This window comes from Colletotrichum jinshuiense, chromosome 1, assembly GCF_051148585.1.
Source record: "Colletotrichum jinshuiense chromosome 1, complete sequence".
NCBI classification, from domain to species: Eukaryota; Fungi; Ascomycota; class Sordariomycetes; order Glomerellales; family Glomerellaceae; genus Colletotrichum; species Colletotrichum jinshuiense.
Window position 1 is genome coordinate 5,899,652 of NC_139302.1, and position 21,545 is coordinate 5,921,196.

Sequence of the window (21,545 nt, forward strand, 5' to 3'; positions counted from 1 at the left end):
GTGGGAAAACTAGTAATGTCCACTTTATTCTCACACGCATGCTGCAGTTCGTGGGTTGAGTGCTGACAAAGGAGGGCCCTCACCAAACAATCTTGCCGTCACACTCCCCAAAGCTTAAGGGTCTCCTGGCAGACAAATTTAGTATCGGAAATGAGTGGCTTGGAAGGATGTTCTCGCTTTCATTGACATCCGATACCTCAAAAAGTGCCGTGCAAATAAATCAGAGAGGATAAGGGATTTTTAGGGTCAGGATCTCAGTTTGATTAGTTATGCCATACAATCGGCCAAGTTTAAACTGCCCATCAGCTGCAGTTGAGAACTCCACAAAGCTATTGCTAGCTTTGCCTTCACGCAGACTCCATACCCTATCGTGCCAACCATTGGGGCTGTGGACTCCGCACGTGGTTGCTATCCACGATTTGGGTCTTTGAGTGGAATGCCAAAGAAAACGGGGCGGCCCGTTGTAGAATAGCTGCGAGATTGGGGTGATATATTACTTTTTGTGGATAAGCATGCTGCCGAGGGACGGCAAGCGTGGATGCGAGGAGTGATAGTTCGCTGCCGAATCGCAGCTTCTCAGAAGTTTCTTAGGCATTGCTCTCAAGACTGTATATAACTGATAAGATGGAACAGTACACCGAAAGCGGAAGAAAAAAGTTTGCTCGCATATTGCGCAATCGTTGGCTCCGAACCAAACTCGCCTCTGCTGGGTGATTCGCGGGCATTATGGTGCAGAAGACAGAACCCGAACACTTGTTCTAATTTGAAGTACGTAACGACTGCATCGCTCCAACAAGTTCTCCTATTTTCAGGCTTGATTTGACAACTTTATTCGCGCACATCCTAGTCTCGGCGAGTTCTGGGCCTTCATACTCTAGGACTGTCGATGTCGGCCGCTGCAACCCCTTGCCATCGCATCCATTACTAATGCTGCAGCGCACCCTGGAGGATGCTAACTGACGGTGGACACTAAGTCTTTAATGTGCATGAGGATTTTCGCTGTATCGGCTTTATATCCGCTCTAAATAGCGACTGAAAGATCAAGCACTACAGCACGCAACCGCGGCTCCAGTCCGGAAGTCCCGTTATGGAGCCCATTGTGGGATTGCGCCATCACCACGAACTTGCTTTTACGTATCGTCTTACCTTTTTGGAGCTTTCTGGGAAATCTTCGGCAGAGTAGTGGAAATACATGGCATATCGACAACCACAGGTGACTTTTTTGTCGCGAGTAAATCGGTATAGGAAATGTTTGTCTAAAATGGAACATTGAGCCTCTTGCTGTCATATTGCCCTGCATATCACCGTACCAGTACGCTTGTTATAAAAGGTTTAGATTTTCGTATCGAAACGCGAGATTCCATGTCTACTGGTCGAACAGGGAAAATTCGCCATGCTGGCGATGTCTGTTGTCATCGCCGAACCCTGTCCAGAGTCCCCCACATCGGGAGCGGTTGTGTCATTCGCCCCTCCGATGTTGAAATCAACAACGGCCCGTTAACAAAGAGTAACTGGATCTTCAGCTAGAATTGTACGTAGCTCAGAAAATGTATTATGGATCTAGGCCTGTTTGAATGGGGGAGAAATGCACGGGAAAAATTGAAAAGAAGGAAAACGGTGCATTGTTTAAATAGTCCACGCGAACGCAGTTCTGAGCACCTTCCTCGATCGCATACCATGCACTATCCTTGACAACGACAGGCAAGCCCGGCACATACCCCTTTAAGTCATATTTTGCAAGGCACCCTTTTCAGCCCTATTTGGTTGCCGATTTGGTTGTTTCTGCGCCTCGGTAGTCGTTGCGATGGCTTGGCGACGACCCTTTGGAGATCGCGCTAGCGCGCCAAGCACGGTGGTGCAAGGACAGCGGGAGCAGACCTTCAGTGGCGGCGTTCAGTACATTGGCGAGAAGGGAGGCAACGATGCGCCGCCGACCTATCAAGATGCCTCCGGCGCGCCAGTTGAGAACAATTCCCCATTGGGGTACTCCGTTGGGCCATTCACGATTACCTTGCTGAACATCACTATGATGATTGGCGCCGGTATATACTCTACACGTACGTCTGTCTATCTGATTAACAGTGACAGCAGTGATGCTGACATTATCAAGCTGCATCCATCTTGGCGGGCACCGGCTCTGTTGGCGTTAGTTTTGTCTACTGGACTCTTGGCTATATGGTACGTTTCTCTACAATCAAGCTAGCGAAATCGCAAATGCATCAGAGCATTGAGGATTGACTATGGCTCAATTAGTTATGTCTCGCATCCGGAGCCGTCTACCTCGAGTTTACCGCATACTTCCCAAGTCGATCGGGTTCAGAGGTCGTCTTCCTTGAACAGGCCTACCCCCGGCCCATGTGGCTTTTCCCTACAACCTTTGCGGTCCAAAGTGTTATTCTCTCTTTCGGAAGTGCCAATGCTACAGGCAAGTTGATATCTCGACCGAATCTGACTCGATGAGGAGATGCTAACCCAGCCTTGTAGTCATGGCCAACTACTTGATTGCCATCTCTGGGCATGAGGGTACGGATTGGCAAATCAAGGGCACTGCTCTGGCTTGCTACAGTCTGGCTACCTTAAGTAAGTCTACTCTTAATATGATGGGAAATTATTGTCACCTAACCAAATGCAGCACTGGTATTCAACACAAAGTACGCATACTGGTTCTCCAACGGTGTTGGCATTGTCAAGATTTGCACATTGCTCTTCGTCATCATCACCGGCTTTGTCGTCCTGGGTGGTGGCACCAAAGTCGAGAACCCAACAGCCAATTTCAAAGATGCATGGTCCGGTAGCTCGACGGCCAGCGCGTATGGCATGACCACTGCCTTGTACCGCATCATTTTCTCTTACGGAGGCTACAACAATGCTTTCAATGTTGCCAACGAGGTCAAGGTATGTATTAAGGCTACTCAAATTGGCCATCAAGATTCAGACTAACGAATATTTCAACAGAACCCTGTTCGATCTCTCAAAATCTACGCTACTACCGCTTTGACTACCGTGTATATCTTGTACATGTTTGCCAATGTCGCTTTCTTCGCTGCCGGTAATTAAAGCCTGAAGTTCTGTTCAATTTAGACCTTTCGACTGACAGTGTTCTCCGTTATAGTCCCCAAAGAAGATTTTGAAAACTCGGGCCTCACCGTCGCCAGTCTGTTCTTCACCCGCGTCTTCGGTAACAGCGGTGCTGTTCGGGGCCTCAACTTCCTCATCGCCTTGGCATCTTTCGGCAACATGATTGCCGTCATTATCGGGCTGTCCCGACGAATCAGAGAGTGTGGTCGACAGGGTGTTCTGCCTTTCACCGAATTCTGGGTTTCAACAAAGCCATTCGGAACCCCCCTTGGACCATATTTTGTTATTTGGTCCCTGACTGCTCTGATGATTCTAGCAGTCCCGGCTGGAGATGCTTTCACCTTCGGTAAGTTTAGCTGTTCCAGTGATCAAGGTTGTACTTGCAATGCTGATATTCGAACAGTCAATGACCTCGGAGTGTTCCCTGCCGCTGCCTTCAACCTGGCAATGGCAGTTGGTGTTTACGTCGTTCGCTGGCGCCGAAAGAAGGCGAACCTTCCCGAGCCAGAGTTCAGAGCATGGCATGTCGTTATTATCTTTAACATTTGCATCCAGCTGTACCTTCTCATTATGCCATGGTACCCCCCAGCAGGTGGACAGTACGCCGGCGACGTTAGTTTCTGGTATGCGACATACGCCGTCACGGGTATCGGAATGTGAGTAACCTCTTCTCTCGAGCACTGAATTGCACATTGACTAACTTGTTATAGCCTTCTCACTTGCGCAGTCTACTACTGGCTGTGGGCATTCCTCCTCCCCAAGTGGAAGGGATACAAGCTGCGGCAAGAGCTCATTAGTTTGGATGACGGCGCACAAAGTAACCGACTTCGAAAGGTTCCTAATGAGGAGGTTGATGAGTGGGATACTACTCACGATGCAGCCGGACGTCTCATCGAGCCGTCTTCTGAAGGCGGTCTAGTCCAGGAAAAGGGTGTGCGAACCTCTTCTGAAGGCAGCAATTCGGATGCAGGAAAGCAGGTCCCCAGTACTATTCGCGAGACTAGCCAGGTCTAGGTCAAAAGTCGATTTCCCTTGCGAAACAGAGCAGTCCGTAAATATAGATACCACGCGACTACGGGGTGGACACGCAAGACCGCTTTGTTTATAGGCAGTGTTTACAGAAACAACGAAGCAAATTCGGATTGACTCTCGCTCAACTCAAACTGATCAATATAAGTCATCACTGTACTTAATAGTCCCTACAAGTCATCGCCAATAATAAAAGTGACTTCATGTAAATGGAAATATTCATGGTCTTCAAATGACAATGAACTGCGTATTAATTTATGAAATCCTCCCGGTTCTTACCTTTTTGGAACACATCGCATTGGGCTTTGTTTTTTTCCTTGGCAAGAAATACTTGAACTCTGCCTAGTACCTTTATGGACGCTCTGTGTTTCTTACACATTTTCTTTCTGTACTGATTGAGACAAGCGGATGTGTCTGACGAGTTTGGTCGTCATGTGTCGTAAGCATCCTGATCCTACCCAGCGCAATCGCACAAGCGGCGATCACTGCTGCATGCGCCCGCTCCAAGCTCGAGTGGCTGTATGACATCATGCACATCGACTTCCTTTATCACTATCATCAGCCCAGGAAACAAAACTTCGTGATTTTCCTTTTCAATAGAACCTCGAGATCAAATTGCTGTTGTCAACCAATTCATTTACGTTTCTCGGCTGACTGTAATCGAGATCCAACACACACACACACACACACACACATACATCATGGCCTACGCAGCTATTCATCAAAGGGTCGTACCCTCTGTCTCACGGCAAGCCCGTTCATTGCCATTCGCCCTACGCACAACGACGATTGCCACAGGGCGTCGCTTTCTGAGCGAGAAGCCCGGATTAGAATCGACAGATATTAGGGATATTGCCGACGCCAGGAAAACCAACCCACCGCAACCCAAGATCTCTAACGCCAGCGTGGCTGGAGAAAAGCTCACCGAGGAGCAGCAGCGCGAGGTGGACGAGCACAACAGGGACTTTGAGAAGAAGCACGACAGCGCGCAACCTGCCGCAGACGACAAGGTGGACAAGAAGTTCTGGTCGAAGGGAGAAGCTGGCAGGTGAGAGGCGCAACTGAGCCGGAGCCTACCTACACGGGCTGTTGGCATGCGGGGAGTTTGTTGGATTGTTTGTTAGATTGTCTGTTGGTTTTTTTTTTTTTTTTTTTTTTTTTTTTTTTGCGATATTTCCGGGAATGGTAACCTGTCGCATGTTGTCAAGATACCCGCCAAGTGCCTTTCCTGGGTTTGGAGTGTAAAGTGAGCACTGGTTATTCTCTATCTTTGATCGATCGAGAAGGTTGAAGTCGTAACTGCTGTGGGATCATAAAATCTTGAGACAGACACAGAGATTTAAAAAATAATTCTTTTTATGATTCAATCGAACATTGAAATGGGTGACAAAATATTAGTTGACACCTACCAGATGAGTACCTGATCAGTGTTTCCAGAGGACATCTGGTACCATATTTATCGGCTACATTATTCGAGTTTAGACTTCCAAGATGTTTGGATGGAAAGCTTGAAAAGCCTATGCGCTACGACTGACTCATCACAAGAGTCGATGCGAATAGGACTTTGGAGATATGCGCACAATCCCGACATTGGACACGGATTGACTCGGCAGTTGGCAATTCTCTCCTGGTCAGAGACCAGAGACAACTCTTACTGAGCGGGCAAAGCCGTGTGCCAAGAGGTGCGGGACGGAAAGTTTAAGTCCTTTAAATAAGCTCATGAAACAAGCCCAGAGGATTGTAGACAGTCAGGGACCCAGGCGACTGGGGTAAGCCTCCTGGCCATTGCATCTGTTGCAGATATTACTCGTATATATCCGTATATGCACTGTCAACAACAGCCGCCCAGAGTTTCCGTACGTGGCGCAGCATAAATATTGCTGATATGTAGGCATACCCTTGCAGCAATAGCTACCATTCATTGCACTATTTGCAATGATACATTCAGATTGGAAGTTGCATGGTACTTTTGAAGATTCGTTGCCGGGCTTGGCACCTCCTCATGACACGGAGAAATAAATGGGTTGACGGGATACTGCGACATTGCATAGCCCTCGAGACTGGTTCCAACGTCCCCTCAAATATGGTTGACTAGGATAAAGTGCAATGACAAACAAATGGCCAGATTTTGATCAAGCTGCATCACGCCGAGAAGAGTTGATGATCTTGGCGTCGACCCTTTGAAGCAGCACGCTGATCGTCGAGGACTCGGTATACAAGCCGCTTATTTTTAGTAACGGGGTCTAGTTTTCGTTCATCCTTCGACTTCCAAACAACGCCAAGTAGCTACGGTAGAGAAGAAAGAAAAGCACGGAAATCATCCCCGCGAACAGAGGGGGCGTTTCCTGTCATCCAATGCATCAGCAAGATTCCGCTGTTGATCGCGGCCTGTCCCCCCCTTCTCCTCAAGGTCTTGGCGGGCGCCAGCTGGCGCCAGGTCTTGGAAGCTCCGCACGCGTTATCGATTTCGCGTCTGCATTACGAAAGGCCGTCTGAGCCACCTACAAACCCGCGGTGATCTCTATTCAGCATTGGAAAATATGCCCGGCAATCATTCATCGATGGAACAGGGTCTCCAGAATCGCGGTAACCTCGCCGAACTGGTGCTCTTGGCGACGCGAGTTGCACTCAACAAGTCCCGAAGAGCTGCGTCGCCGCGGGTGCGCCAGAGCTACGGCCACTTCCAGTCCCCTGCCCAGGATGCCAGACCAGCCTAGAGCTTAGCTAGCTATCAGCAGGGTGGAAACTTGCTGTCGTGTAAACAAGAGGCGCCCAGCTTGTTGCATTTTTCTTCGTACGCTTCCACGGCATGGTAGGGCGGCTTCTCGAACGTGATGCGACAATGATTACGTCCACGTCCACCACCTTGAGAGAGTTGACGCGGTCAGTTTAAAAATAATGAAAAATAAATAAATAAATAAATAAAACATAAAAGGAGAGAGAGAGAAAGCCAATCATGCGGCAAGCAGACGCGCATGTGGCTGAGGACCTCTATAGCACTCGAAACGGCCTGGCGCCCGCCACTCCGAAGCCACCGGGGCTTGCAAACCGGACAGTGCTCGCTGTCTTCCGCCGATCGCCACAGCGGCACGGAGAGCCATTCTCACGTCCCCCTCAAGTCGTCGAGGGAGGCAGATCAGCAGCTTCACGTTCGTTTTGTGTAGACTCGCTAACCCCCGGAGCGCGGTCTTGGCTGGGCGCACAAGTTCAGTGAAAAAAAATTCTGTACGGACCATTTTCGCGTGACTCGTGGGGTGGTCGCCAAGCAGAAAAAGCTTAGAGTCGGGGGCAACTCAACAGTAAAGCCTTGGCGGCGCCCTCGGTCACCAAATGAGGCAAACCGCCCAAGCTTCAGCCAGGTTTGGACCTCGGGGGTTTCGTCAGTGAGGGGGGGAGAGCCGAGGGGAGGACTGGGTGCGTCTGATGGAAGAGGGAAAAGCTCGCGTGCTCTCCTGCCCAGTCGATTGCCACCGTGCTCTCAGAGAAGCAAGAGGGCACGCGACAGCGATTTTTCTCGCAGTCTAGCGTCAGATCGCTTTCCTTGGCGACATCACGACGAGTTGAGCAGAGGGACACGGAGGAACAGGCTTCACTGGAGCATCGAGAGCGTATTGAGACGACAACGTGCTCCCACGAACGACTGTGACTGGCTGAATTGCTCGACGGATCAGTGCTTCGGTACCTTGAAAGCCAAGAAGGCCAAGTCTTTGAGTGGCACCCACCTCACCAATCTCAGCTCGCGGTGTGGATGAGTGCAGAGCTCGGCGCAGACTGGGCATCCGTCAAAGTCATCCACCGCGATGGGCCGAGACACGCCAGACGGACGAAGCCAGGACTGCCAGAACCGCACGGAACGCTGCCGTTGAGTTTTTTTTTTCAACCACCCCGGCGCAAGCTGAGGCGAAAGCGCCCAGGACGGCGGAAACATGAACCCTGAAGGGCTTGCCATTCGAGCTGGAGAGCATGGAGAAACCCGCGGGGCGGGCAGGGCAAGTGTGGATGTTCGTCTTAATAACCATTGACACGCTGCTCTGTATAAAGATCGTGGCGCTCCGGGTCTTTCGAGCAACCTGTGAGGGAAAGAGACTCGACAAGCCTTTCCACCTTACGCCCGCCTGCGCCGAAGCTTCTTCAGCTTGCCGGTGAAACTTCGTCTCCTCCCACTTCATTACCTTTCCCCCCCAAAAACGGCCGTCGTCTGACAAGTCAGTCGTCGCCATGGCCGTCCTCACGCAGTATGACTGGATCATCGCGGTAATCAGCATCGCCTTCTGCGGCAGCTCCTTCGGAAACGGCGCCAACGATGTGGCCAACTCCTATGCCACTTCGGTGGCCGCCCGGACCTTGACCATGCCCCAGGTCGGCTTCCTCTCCATGCTCACCGAGTTCTTCGGTGCCGTCGTCCTCGGCGCCCGCGTCACGGGCACCATCAAGAACGACATCATCGACCTCGACCGCTTCCGCCAGACCCCCTCCACCCTGATCCTTGCCATGGGATGCGCCGAGTTCGCCAGCGCCTTCTGGCTGCTCGCCGCCACCAAGATGGGCTACCCCGTCTCCACGACGCAGACCATCGTCGGCGCGCTCGTCGGTGTCGGCATCGCCGCCCAGGCCCAGGTTTCCTGGTCGTGGAAGGACGGCAGCGTCTCCCAGATCGCGGCGTCCTGGGGCGTCGCCCCCTGCATCGCGGCCGTGTTCGGCGCCGTTCTGTTCGGGAGTCTCAAGTTCACCGTCCTGGAGCGCGAGAACTCGTTCGAGAAGGCCATGAAGGCCATCCCCTTCTACCTGGCCTTCACCGCCGCCGTCCTCGCCCTCTTCATCACCGTCGAGGCGCCCGGCGCCCCGTCCCTCGAGGAGCTCGGTGCCGGCACCGCCTGCGGCATCGTCTTCGGCGTCTTCTTCGGCGCCCTCCTCCTCGCCTACATCTTCTTCGTGCCCTACGTCCACCGCAGGCTCGTCAAGGAGGACGCCCGCATCCGCCTCCGCCACATCTTCCTCGGCCCCCTCCTGTACATGGAGAACCCGCCCATCTACATGCCCGCCGAGGGCAACGAGATCGTCATCGACTACTACGCGAGCGCCCACGACGACTCGGCCGACGCCAACGACGCCGACGTCGAGAAGACGGCCGCGAAGGCCGAGGGCGGCAAGGACAACGGCGAGAAGACGGCCGACGGCGACAGCCCCTCCCCCGCACCCCTCTCGCTGGAGGACGTCGAGCGCGGCAAGAAGGTCCCCCAGCCCGGCGGCGTCGTCCAGCGCTACCAGCGCAAGCCCGAGCCCGAGGAGCGCTTCCTCGCGCCCACGGCCCACCTGCCCATCCACAACCCCAAGCGCATCTGGAGCTTCGTCAAGTACTTCTTCCTCCAGGGCGTCACGCGCGACTGCGTCACGCACGCCTCCTCGCAGCTCGCGGCGGTGCACGGCAAGGCCAAGAAGTACGACAACCGCGTCGAGCACCTGTGGACCTACGCGCAGGTGGCCAGCGCCATGATGATGTCCATCGCGCACGGCTCCAACGACGTCGCCAACGCCGTCGGCCCCTGGATCGCCGCGTACCAGGTCTACATGACGGGCGAGATCAGCGAGAACGGCGAGACGCCCATCTGGATCCTGGTCGTGGCCGGCTTCCTCCTCGGCGCGGGCTTCTGGTTCATGGGCCACCACATCATCAAGGCCATGGGCAACAAGCTCACGCAGCTGAGCCCGACCCGCGGCTTCGCCATGGAGCTCGGCGCCGCCATCACCGTCCTCCTGGCCAGCCGCCTGGGCCTCCCCGTCAGCACCACGCAGTGCCTGACCGGCGCGGTCATCGGCGTCGCCCTGATGAACTTTGACGTCCGCGCCGTCAACTGGCGCCAGGTCGCCTTCATCTTCTCGGGCTGGCTCGTCACCCTGCCCTGCGCGGGTCTGATTGGAGGCCTGTTGATGGCCATGTCCCTCAACACTCCTCAGTTCGGCCAGGGATAAGACCCAACCTCGTGGATACTTGTATGGGAACAGTAGCATGGTTAAGGCGTTTAATGATTTTGCATTGGGGGGGTTATAACTGGAGAGGGTCTCACTGGCAATTAAGCGGCATCAAGAGTAGGCCCAGACTAGCATTCGAATTATGAAATGAAAGACTTATGACTTCAACCTGGTACAGATTTTTGCATGTTGAATGTTGAATGAAATGAGGTGTTGTCTCTTATGCTGGGTGATTGGTCGACCTTGCTAACTTGACTACCACCAAAACGCGGGGTCTGTTGTTGTCGGAAAAAAGGCCAGATGCTTTATCTCGTAGGGTGCTCATTAAGTGTACTTGCTGCCTTCTTCTTCTTCACAATGCTAGATAATACTAAAAGGTCAGGCTACTTGATAAAGTTATATCAGAACGGCTAAGAGATGGTACTGCCTATCCTTTATGAAAGGTTACGGGATGAATGACGTGGCCTGCAGCATATACCATTCCATCAGAGCATAGTGGCGGGCGGCGGGAGCTGCTTCTAGGTGCATCCGAAGATCTATGTTCATTTTGTCCTACCACAACTAGTCGATTTTTATATCTTGTAAACTACAAGTGACCTGCCAATGGATGGTAGTGTACGTCAGTGACATCATTTCTTTTCGCGCTTGCGGCGAGGGCCGTAGCGTGGAGGCTGATGTAAGTGCACACTGATGACATCGATTCATTCAAGCTTCCTTGCGACGCTGCAAAGCAGGCATGGGATACGGTGTGTCGCAGCACGTCACGCGGTGTCGACTTTAAAGGCTCGAGCCTGTTCCGATTCCTTCGGCTTGATACTGATCGACATTGCAGCACCGCTTCCAACTTTTCCAAATCTTGGTACACGTGCCTGAATTCGATAGTCTGGGTGTTAGTTGCAACGGCGATGACTAGGCCAACGCGTCGGCGTCTTTGTTAGCTAATTAACGTGCCAGTTCCGTTTGAGGTTGGTAAGCCTAGTAGGCCTAGTGTCCTACGGTATGCGGTCATTGTGAATTTTTTTTATGAACCCGCTAGTGGTTGTCATATTAGCACCGGCAGCTTCAGAGCAAGTTCATTTTGCTACTTATGTTCGCCGGTCGAAAAGAAATCAAATTGCAAAAATTAAAATCAGAAAAAAACAGGGGAAAGGGGGGAGAAAGGTCGTTTTTAAAGACTCTACTACACATGCCCGGTGGCGGATCTGGGAACACTGGTATTGTTCCCCATTGAGAATTGAGGTGTGGTCGCTCAAACACCCGCCCTCGTCGGGTCGAGGCATCCGCCGACACCCTCGCGATCCCGGCCCCCCCTCTGGCCACCTCCAAATAAGGTTCCGGTTGTTTCGCAGGGTGCCGGAACCGGGCTCCGTTCCTTTACGTGGTTGGCTGCTGGCCGGCCGGCTCTGCAACGTAACTATGCGGTCGTTGGCCGGCTGTGTGATTCGTTCGCAGTGTGTGTATCCTTGCGCCCAGGTGCAGTCCCCCCAGACGTACGTCGCTTTTTGACGGCTTTGCATTGCAAGGGAGCCCGCTGACCACCGTCGATCTCAGGATCGGGCGATTGATAGCCGGCAACCAACGCCAATATCATCGTCGATAGCGAGCACTGTTCGGGTGCACTGTGAGACGGAAGCACGGAAAGGGGGTGCGCGCTCCCAAATGATTGCGGTAATTGCACCAGCTGGTTGCGGGCCGAACACTTTCAGAGATAGGATCTCGGATGGGGCATGCTGAGACCCAGCTCCAGGGCGCCGGTTGATAACCAGGCCCCCGGCCATTGGTCGGGCTCAGTGGGCCACCTCGACCCGCGCTGTCGCGTTGGGGAGGGAAGGCCGGGGTGGGCTTATCGATAGACGGCGGCGGGCGGTTAGTGCACTCGCTCCCGCACCCGCACCCGCACAAACGGCGGGTTGAGGCTTTTCGCGCGGCGGAACTGATCTGTTATCGACGACACCGCGAAAAGCCGGGCGCGCGGGATGGGGCGAAAGATGGGACAAGAGGGTGTGGTGATGCTGGATCTGACTTGTAGATGATGATGCCGGCCGTTTGATTATTAGTATACATAGGGACGTCAGTCTTCGTCAATATCGGTTCCCTTCTTGCATTCACATCTTATAGGTCATCAGATCAGCAGCATTCACACAGCTACTCAGCTCGGCCTGTCCCCAATCATTTGAACTTGCTGATATCACCACTTCTTTTCCGTCCATCACAAATCACACACTTCACCATGGGTTCCATGCCAGCTGCAGGTTGGAGGCAACTCGACGTCGCCGTCGTCGGCGGCGGCATCGGCGGCATGAGCGTCGCGATCGCCCTGCGCCGCGCCGGCCACAAGGTCTCCATCTACGAGCGCAACGACTTCGCCGGCGAGGTCGGCGCGTCCGTCTCCTGCGCCGCCAACGGCACCCGCTGGCTGCACGAGTGGGGCGTCGACGTCGCAAAGGGCGACCCCGTCGTCCTCAAGAGCCTCATCAACCGCGACTGGAAGACAGGCGAGCCCGTCAGCGTCTACAGCCTGGACGACTACGAGAAGCGCTGGGGCTTCGTCTACAACATGTTCCACCGCCAGTACATGCACGCCATGCTCAAGGACACGGCCATGCAGGAGGAGGGCGAGGGTATCCCCGCCAAGTTGTTTGTCAACCACAAGGTAAGACACGGTCTCCAACGGTGCTCGGATTTCCTTGGATAAGGACAAGGAAACGGAAAAAGAGAGAAAGAAAGAAAACAGAAGAAAAAAAAGGATAAAAAAGGAATATCGGCTAACTCCCGTCTGCAGTGCAAAAACATTGATCTCGCCTCCGGAAAGGTCGAGTTCGAGAACGGCTTCACCGCCACCCACGACCTCGTCATCGGCGCCGACGGCATCGGCAGCGTGGTGCGGGGCCTGATCGGCGTCAAGCCCGAGAAGCGCCCGGCCGACTCCAGCTGCCTCCACGCCAACGTCCTCACCGAGGACGCCGTCAAGGCCGGCCTCGTCGACTACTCGCAGGACGCCGCCCTCGAGTACTGGGGCGGCCAGGAGGGCAAGTGGGACAAGATCGTCCTCTCGCCGTGCAACGGCGGCAAGCTGCTGTCCTACTACTGCTTCTTCCCCAGGGAGATGGGCGACTACGTGAACCAGGCCTGGGGCGTCGACGACCGGCCCGTCGAGGAGCTGCTGGCGCCCTTCCCCCAGCTGGACGAGCAGGTCCGCGCTCATCTTGCCATTGGCAAGGACATCCAGCCTTGGCGCTTGTGGATGCAGTACGTTGTCACGGACCATCACTAATTGGCTCTCGGTTTCGGTGGCTAACTTTCTGGTGCAGCGACCCTTACCCTTACGTTAACAAGAACATGGTTTGCCTGCTGGGCGATGCGGGACACCCTGTATGTCATGGCTCCCCCCCTTCCTCCCACCCTTCACTGGACTGCGGCTAATTGGACCTCTCTCTCAGATGATGCCTCACCAGAGCCAAGGCGCCTGCATGGCCATCGAGGACGCCGCCGCCCTCGGAATCCTCTTCCACCCCAAGTACTTCAGCGGCGACGTGTCCGAGACCCTCGAGGTCTACAACACCGTCCGCCTGCCCAGAGCCACGCGCGTCCAGTCCGCGGCGGCCAAGGCTGCCTACAACATCAACGAGCGTATTGGTGAGTTCCCTTTCCCGCCTTCCGGCAGCCGCGAAAAAACGGTCCGTCGTGCTGACTTGACCGTCCAGGTTTCTCCAACAACACCAACACGACCACCTACAAGGTGGCCGACGAGAAGGCCAAGCTCACCATTGAGGAGATGAACGCGTAAGTTTATCCCCCTGTCCCTGAGCAAGTGATCCGGCGGGCATGCGCTAACAATCAATCTGGCAGTTACGACATGTACAAGGATATCGAGGAGGCCATTGCGCAACGCGCCGGCACGCCATTCACGCAAAAGTTCATCAAGGGCCTGCCCATTGGGCTGGAGCTGTCGCCCGGTGTCATTGTCGGACAGTAAATTTTTTTTTCCTCTTTTGAGTTTCGCGACAACTGTGGGTTCTTGAAGTGATTGGGTTATGAGGCATTGCCAGGAGTTTTTGGGTTGGCACGTCGCACAACAAGTGACGACTAGTTTTTTTTTTTTATAGATGTGTTGATAATTATGACTTGCACAAAGTTACATACATACAAAGATCCGATGTACAAATGAGCGGTGCATGTGCATTATCAATGTGTTGTGAACGTCTTTATACCCGGAGCAAACTAACTAACTAACTAACTAGCTAGCTAGCCAGGTACGGGCAGATGTGCAAAACTACACTATCAGGATAAGCCAGCAGGAAGAGACTAGTGACTGACCGGCCCCCTCCCCACCTACACACCGCATCGATCGCACGGACATGTCCTCGAGATGATCGAACCTCATGCGAACTATCGCCATTTGACAGATTCTGCCGTTGCGTTCGTCGTTTCGTTACACGGTGCAAGCGGCGACCTTGGAAACACCTCTCCTGCGGGCAGCTCTCTCTCTCTCTCTCTCTCTCTTCCTTGCGCCGGCGACACGGGAGTTTCGTCCTTTGATCGACGCTGCGACGGTGGGATCGTTGGGCACAAGAGATAAACAAGCCGGCCGTTCGGCATCCAGACCCCCGAGCTCGTCGATTCTGGGCAGATTATGTGTCGCCGGCCGTGAAGAACCCAAAGCAATGGTCCAAGACCGGAAAGGCGCCGTGAGTGAGGTTCGAGAGGAAAGAGCGGTAGCAACCCAGTCGCCGTCAATGTTTCATGCAGCCAAGGCGCGAATGCAACAGGCGGTGGAGGCGATCGCCAAATGTGACCGCGTCCCCCCTGCTCGCATGATGGTGTAGGATGGTGCACAGCAAGGCGAACGTTCAACGCGAAAAGCGCTAAAATGTCACTGGGTGGATCTGTAAAGAAAATCTGCAGGTGTTCCGAGGTCCCGGGGGGGGGAGAGACGAGGTGATATCTGGCAAGGGTCGATATCTGGCCAGGGTCCTCGAGAAAATCTTCCAATGTTTCCAAGGAGCCCTGGACGCGTCGGAGGCGAGGAAAAAAAAAAAAACCAACGGCCAGCGGTGAGGAGGGCGGCACCGGGTGGTTGTGCTCGATTTGCTGCCCAATCTCGACCTTCCATATCTCGTTTAATCATGGGTTCAGGTAGTTGGCCAGCCACTTCGGTGGGCCGTATCCTCGGCGACTCCAGCGACGTTGGTCTCGAGGGGTTCACGGACGGCAATATTGATTAGTGTGGTTTGTCTTTAGGACGGACGGACGGTGGATCCGGCTCCTCGGGCTGTACCGACGACTACATATAGATGAGCCGTCGAGTCTTGCGTTTCCATCTGCCATCTCTTCCCTCTGTTCCCTCATCTCTGTTAGGCCACGCATCCGAGACCCTGCATAACTGCTTTTCCGTCAGGGCAGTTGCTTTTTCGTTGGGCGTCGCGATTTCACTTTTGTTTTAGAGTTTCCTTGTTTCCTGTTATCCGAAATTACGGCCTTTGATACCCCCCCCTTCCCCCTCTTCCCACTCCCCAAAGAAAAACCACAATGTCTCCAGCGATATTCGACTCTCACCGGAGGACTCCCTCCGGCCCCGACCCCGAGCGCCGCAAATCCGGAAGCGGCTTCCTCTTCCTCAACAACCGGTTCAAGAGGTATGTCTTGTTTTGATTTTGTTTTGTTTACTCTGCGTCTTCTCGAGTTGTCCCGGCCACCATGGTCCTGCTTCACCGCTCTTCGTCTTGTTTCCTCTCCCCCCTTGCTAGCATGTGCTCGCTTCCCCTGGTTTTATACTGGACCCTGGACCCGCTTCGACGGGGGTGGCCGGCTGCATAGCGGGCCCCGCGCCTCTGAAGATCCCCACCAAGAGGTGCATGCTCCCAACGGCCGACCGTCTCAAGCCGGACAAGTCTGTCGAGCTTGCATGTTTGACGTGTCTGTGCCGCGATCCCAAACATCGACACCCAACCCAGCCCAGCCCAAACAGCCCGCCTCCCAATCAGCTCCCCTCTCTTACACGGGTGTTCGTAGTCCGCCAACACCACCCGAGGGCGACGCGCCCGATTCATTCGGCCAGTGTTCCTACTGGTCCGAGGACAATGCCACATCAGAGGGCTCTCAAGGAGGGCGCTCCATCACTCCAATATTGCGACATCCTAAAAGACTGTTGCCTCCACGGCCGCCCTCGGTGCCTGCCAGACTGTCTTCCCTTCGGTAGCCTTCTTTTGCCATGCCCCCTCTTTCCATGCCTTTGCCGTACTACTGCCTCGGCTCCTTCAGCCTGAGCCTGGGCAGGCCCAAATTGTTATAGTTGCAGTGTTACCAGCCGTGGCCCAAGATATCAGAGTCTAACACGAGAAACAGAGCCCCTACCACCAAGGCCACCAACGAGAACGCCGTATCAACCCCGCCCACTCCCACCTTCGGCCCCGTCAAGGATGGCTTCTTCAAGCGCTCCGACTCGTCCCGCAGCATCCCGTCCCTGGCCCAGTCGGCCAACGGCGACGCCGAGCCCCAGCGGCCCATGACCGCCATGCCCGGCCGGGAAAAGTCCTTCATCGTCACCAAGGAGCAGCCCTTTGTTGCCGAGAAGGAGGTCAAGCCCACCTCCGTCCCCGAGGAGAAGGAGGAGGCCCCGGCCGCCCCCGCGGCCCCTGCCGACCCTGTCGCCGCTGAACCGGCCAAGGCCAAGGCCGCCTCCGTGGCCGAGACTGCTCAGACGGCCGAGGACGATGACGCCGACGAGTCCTCTTCGGAAGACGAGGAGGACGAGGAGAAGAACGAGGCCGAGGCCAAGGAGCCCCAGGGCGCCCAGCTCGCCACCCGCGTCGCCATCCTCCCGGCCCGCCCCGCGACCCCCGAGGCCGACAGGAAGGTCTCGTACCACGAGGATGCCGACCTCCACGTCAAGGTCCGCGAGGCCAGCGGCGCCACCACCGTCTACTCGGTCCGCGCCGCGGCCCTCACCTCGGCGTCCCGCGTCTGGAAGGCCCTGCTGGCCGACAACACCTCGGGCGTCGTCGAGCTGCACTCCCCCGCCGACACGGCCGGCGGCCTCGACGTGCTCTTCTCCATCGCCCACTTCAAGTTCCACGAGCTCCCCACCATGCCCAACGTCGGCGACCTGTACGACATCGCCCTGGCCTCGGACAAGTACGCCGCCACCCACCTCATGGTCCCCTTCATGAAGGACTGGGTCGTCGCCCTGAACCGCCACGTGCTCATGGCCGGCGCCCGCAACGACGAGGACAAGACCCTCGTGCTCAGCTGGGTCTTCGGCGAGGCCCGCTGGTTCAGCCGCGTGCTGGCCAAGGCCGCGTACAAGTCGCGCGTCGGCGCCGACGGCACCCTCCTCGACTCGGCCGGCCGCCCCTGGAAGAGCCAGCCCGTCTCCGACGAGGTCATCGGCATGCTGGCCGCCACCCGCGCCGACGCCGTCGAGAGGATCATCAAGGCCGTCAGCAACCCCGTCCACCGCCTCCTGAACCCCTCGTGCTACCCCGGCGAGGAGGTCAGCTACTGCCACGCCGGCACCGACGACGGCACCGCCGAGGACTGCGAGCAGCTGCTCCTCGGGTCCGCCATCATGGGCCTGACAAAGTCCAAGCTCTGGCCGCCCCCCGAGTCCGCCAAGGTCAAGGTCAGCGCCGTCGACCTCGCCAGGGCCTACAACGAGGTGCGCATCCGCCGCTACCAGACCCCCGGCCTGCGCTTCAGGGAGAGCACGACCGAGGGCGCCCCCGTCGAGGACCCCCACGCCAAGTGCGGCTTCGGCCACCGCGAGGTCATCGAGAAGATCCTCAACACCCCGGCCAAGATGGCCTCCAGCGTCGTCGGCCAGCTCATCACCAGGGCCAAGAAGTCGGGCGCCTTCGGCGAGGAGCTCTTCGCCGACCTGAAGGAGTACGTGCAGGACGGCGGCGCCGCCGTCCAGGGCGAGGACCTGAAGAGCGACCCCGTCCACTACAAGCAGGTCCGCGTCCGGTCCGCCAACGTTGTCGAGAACAAGACCCCGGCCGATGGTAAGCGCAACCCCTCGCAAACCTGTTGGTGATGCCCCCTGGTCGCTAACATTTCACTAGATGACGACGAGGAAGAGGAAGACGACGACTCCAGCTCCGAGAGTGACGACGAGTAGATTGTCGGTTTTATTGGAGATGAATAACTATGGAAAATGTGTTATGGATGATTGTATTGCCTGCCTATGATGTCTCTAAGCACGATTCATTATGACTAAATACCCTTAGAATGTCTAGATGTTGAATTTATTGTAGTCTCTTATGTATCTAAATTGACGAGTTTTCTATCGAGCCTGTGAAAGTGACAACAATCGGCCAAGGTCGGGTACACCAGCACGTTGACATCTGCAATTGCCCTGAGACGGAGCCATGTAGGCAGGTCGGTATACAATTCAAGACTATGAAAATAGTCCGGTATCCGTTGTATACACCGACGGGAGTATGCGGTATATTCCCAAAGTCCGTCCCGAGAAAGTTATTGGTGTTTAGCCAATGGCCGCACGGGGCCGTCACCAGCCAGGCCTTAATAGCGAAACATACTTACTTCGGCCTCCGTTTCAGCCAGTCTTTACAGTTCGGTGTTTTACTGGCATGAAAAAGCAATCGGCCGACTGCCGTCCTTCAATGGTTCATACCGTCATCACAACCTTATCGTCCGCGCGAACCCGTCGTAGTCACCTGGGAATCCAAAATATTTTTGCCAACTGCCAATTTTGATCCCACATCCGTTTTCATTGGTGGATTCTCCAAACAGGGCGGTATGAATGTGTATTAAACCGTTCAGTAGCAAGGACATGATAGCTGTTCAGAGGTGTTATGTGAGGCTAGGAAGAATAAAAGGCATCCAATATTTGCCTTCTTATCTGGAAAAGAGTATACCGGCCAGGTACTCAACCAACAGGAACACAACGGCGAATGAGAGGAAATTCCTAAACCCAGAAAGTACCCGCCTCGGCGTGAACCAGGACCTCAACAAGTGTGCGACGCGATTTGTCATCCCCGTTCGTTCCTCAACGTCCGGTGCGGCTTCCAGATCTACGTCCGTCGTCTGGAGGCCCCTGCCACTCTGGTATTGAGCAAACGATATGAAGTCCTTTTGGCCATCCTCAGGATCCAGAGACGAGTTGAACATGGAACCATCCCTCCAAGACTCCAGCGGATCAACCTTGGGTTGGTCTGCGGTATATACAATGATAGCGACGTGATCGTTTTCGGGCAGTGACGTTCGTAGCCGCCGACTTGCCAAGCCCTCCATGTTTATCAGATGATACTCTCGCACCTCGAGGGGCATTCCGTCGCTGCCGTCGAGGACATATCGCCGAGCCTCGAGTTCGAAATTGGTCGGGTTGGGGTCTGGGACCTGCAGCGGCTGCAGTGAGAATATGTCAGAGTGGTTTTCATGTCTAAGAAGTCGGCCTAGCTTGTAGTTTGCCGATGAAGTGTCGCTGAAAAAGACTTCGAATGACTGATCTTCCCCTTTGGCCAAAGACCCATCCTTGTGAGGTTTCATTGTTGTGTCATTACATGGAGCGATAGATTCCGGCCCTTTTCCTTTGCTCGCGTTGTCCATCGGATTATGTAGTCACTCAGCTGAAAGAAACATGGTCACACGCGCTGCACTCAGCCACCCTAGACGCCCTCGCCATTTCTCTTGGTCAGGTGCATGTGAGCCAAGAAATTCTGCACCTCATTGGTGCAAGTGCTGGCGGAAGAAGCCTGATTCACCGAAAAAGTGTACTGACAATTGATTGGGCAGATAAAAGCGAGGCAATCGATTGGTGGGCTCACAGAGCTTGAATGGCAAAAAGAATGGATTGATTGAACAACTCAAAGATCTCGAACCTTAGTAGCCTGACGGGTGGACGGGAAGAATCCCAGATGACTGTGCACCTGGCCCAAGTGCGATGCGGGGAGTTCGTCTAATCAACTCCAAATTAACACCCTACCCTCAGAGAAGTCACCACCAGTGTAAGATTTTGGAAATGCTTCAGATATAGTTCCGTGTACCAATTTAAGAGTCGTTGTCGGTGCAGAAACATGAGTAAAAAGAAAAGTAATTCCTCGCGTCGGGACTTGGCTATTAGGCTTGTGGATAATTATTAACTATGTTTCAATGTATTAAGCTATTCATCGACACCCTTTCGAGCCCATTCTGGGCTATCTGGTGCTTGGAAAGGCGAGGCAGTCAACTCCGAGTACCACTCATCTTGCATGCTCGTTCCCTCTGCGCCCCTTTGTGTACTTGAGGGGACTCGGCCAAGTCGTTCAATAGGAAATATGCAGTCTACCCCCTCTTGGGTTGCTTGCCCCTGAGTTTGCACAACCGCAGGCTCGTTCGGGACTGCTGTCAAGTTCTGTGTCCGCAGCCTACTCCCCGAAAGAAATTTGAGCTCAATAGGAGCAAAGACACCCCCGCGTCTAAGGGTGTTGCCACTTGATTCTTGCGAGGAGTCGAACGTGCGCAAGACAAGAATATTTACTGCGGGCAGGCATGCGCAAATCATGCCTATGCTCACTTCTGCTGTGCTGGGAGCACGGTCAGTCCTGTCGGCGATGGTCAGTGGCAGGGGCTACAAGCTGGGTCACATACCCGAGAAGATTAAAGCGGATGAAATCCACCGGCTCATCATTAGACTCTTGCAGCCGCACTACTAAAACCAGGCGGATGATGCTTGCAGCCGTGGCGAGGCCCCCAGCGCTGAGCATGACGACAACTCTGAAGCGCCTCGCCCACGACATCCTGAGCGTCATCGCCACAGGAATGGGCAGGCACAGGACGGCCATGTCGGTGAAAGCACTGACGGCGGTGTCGGCCACGAATATCGCCCTTTGGTTGAAACATGCCGCGTCTACTGTTGGGTCCCAAAACCCCGCAATTGGTCGACATACTAATGCTTTGAGAAAAAGAACAGGCAGGTAATATCCGGTCATGAGGATCATGACCAAATGTGTACCCAACACAGTTCTCCTATGTAACCTGAAGACTTTGGTTACAATGAGAAGAATAGAAAGCTTCGTAAAATAAGAGTTAGGACCATACACTATGCTGTCGGCATATAGACCCAACGGGGAAGTCAGCCAGAGGTGGTCATGCATTCATTGTCTGGAGATCAACCACTTACCTTCTTGAAACCGACCAGGTCCTCCTTTGAGATTTCGTAGACGTGGAAACCCCCGCCGTAATGGTGCACTTGTGAAGAAAGAATCAATATAAGAAGCGGCCTTGGTCACAGGTAATCACTGACTTACGAGTGCCGTAGCGCTGTAGGCAAGAGAAAGTATCTACTCGTTTATGAGTGTCTTGCCGCTCAGTTTGCGGGTTGTGAGCTTACCCATGCAATTACGGCCGTCCCTAGCATAAGTCAGTGTCCTGCTGATGTATAAAGAGCCCGAAGCAATGGAGCTTACAATCATCCCGATGGAATGGGGGTGCGACGAAAATTTTGGTGTATAAGCGTAAAATCATGA

The 21,545-nt window shown here is 54.6% G+C and overlaps 5 protein-coding genes across 5 annotated transcripts; 4 read left to right on the forward strand and 1 right to left on the reverse strand.

Annotated features, from left to right (window-relative positions):
• Positions 1-1,804: 1,804 nt before the first annotated feature.
• Positions 1,805-5,159, forward strand: EsH8_I_001541 (uncharacterized protein; the record flags this gene model as incomplete). Its single annotated transcript, XM_083268954.1, has 10 exons — positions 1,805-2,057; positions 2,111-2,178; positions 2,254-2,389; positions 2,485-2,580; positions 2,633-2,895; positions 2,956-3,049; positions 3,113-3,424; positions 3,482-3,734; positions 3,789-4,009; positions 4,948-5,159. 10 exons carry the CDS (start codon positions 1,805-1,807, stop codon positions 5,157-5,159), a joined length of 1,908 nt encoding a protein of 635 aa, XP_083119392.1.
• Positions 5,160-8,325: 3,166 nt separating this feature from the next.
• On the forward strand, positions 8,326-10,077 carry EsH8_I_001542 (phosphate transporter family protein; the record flags this gene model as incomplete). The annotated part of the gene is made up of 1 exon (XM_083268955.1): positions 8,326-10,077. One exon carries the CDS (start codon positions 8,326-8,328, stop codon positions 10,075-10,077), a length of 1,752 nt encoding a protein of 583 aa, XP_083119393.1.
• A 2,230-nt stretch (positions 10,078-12,307) lies between these two features.
• EsH8_I_001543 (FAD-dependent oxidoreductase) lies at positions 12,308-14,326 on the forward strand (the record flags this gene model as incomplete). The annotated part of the gene is made up of 7 exons (XM_083268956.1): positions 12,308-12,730; positions 12,860-13,326; positions 13,389-13,449; positions 13,518-13,713; positions 13,782-13,860; positions 13,927-14,049; positions 14,323-14,326. 7 exons carry the CDS (start codon positions 12,308-12,310, stop codon positions 14,324-14,326), a joined length of 1,353 nt encoding a protein of 450 aa, XP_083119394.1.
• A 1,280-nt stretch (positions 14,327-15,606) lies between these two features.
• EsH8_I_001544 (uncharacterized protein) lies at positions 15,607-18,196 on the forward strand (the record flags this gene model as incomplete). The annotated part of the gene is made up of 3 exons (XM_083268957.1): positions 15,607-15,713; positions 16,423-18,080; positions 18,141-18,196. The coding sequence occupies 3 exons, from the start codon at positions 15,607-15,609 to the stop codon at positions 18,194-18,196; spliced, it is 1,821 nt and encodes a 606-aa protein (XP_083119395.1).
• Positions 18,197-18,936: 740 nt separating this feature from the next.
• On the reverse strand, positions 18,937-20,861 carry EsH8_I_001545 (uncharacterized protein; the record flags this gene model as incomplete). Its single annotated transcript, XM_083268958.1, has 3 exons — positions 18,937-19,446; positions 20,594-20,621; positions 20,668-20,861. 3 exons carry the CDS (start codon positions 20,859-20,861, stop codon positions 18,937-18,939), a joined length of 732 nt encoding a protein of 243 aa, XP_083119396.1.
• Between the last annotated feature and the right edge of the window lie 684 nt (positions 20,862-21,545).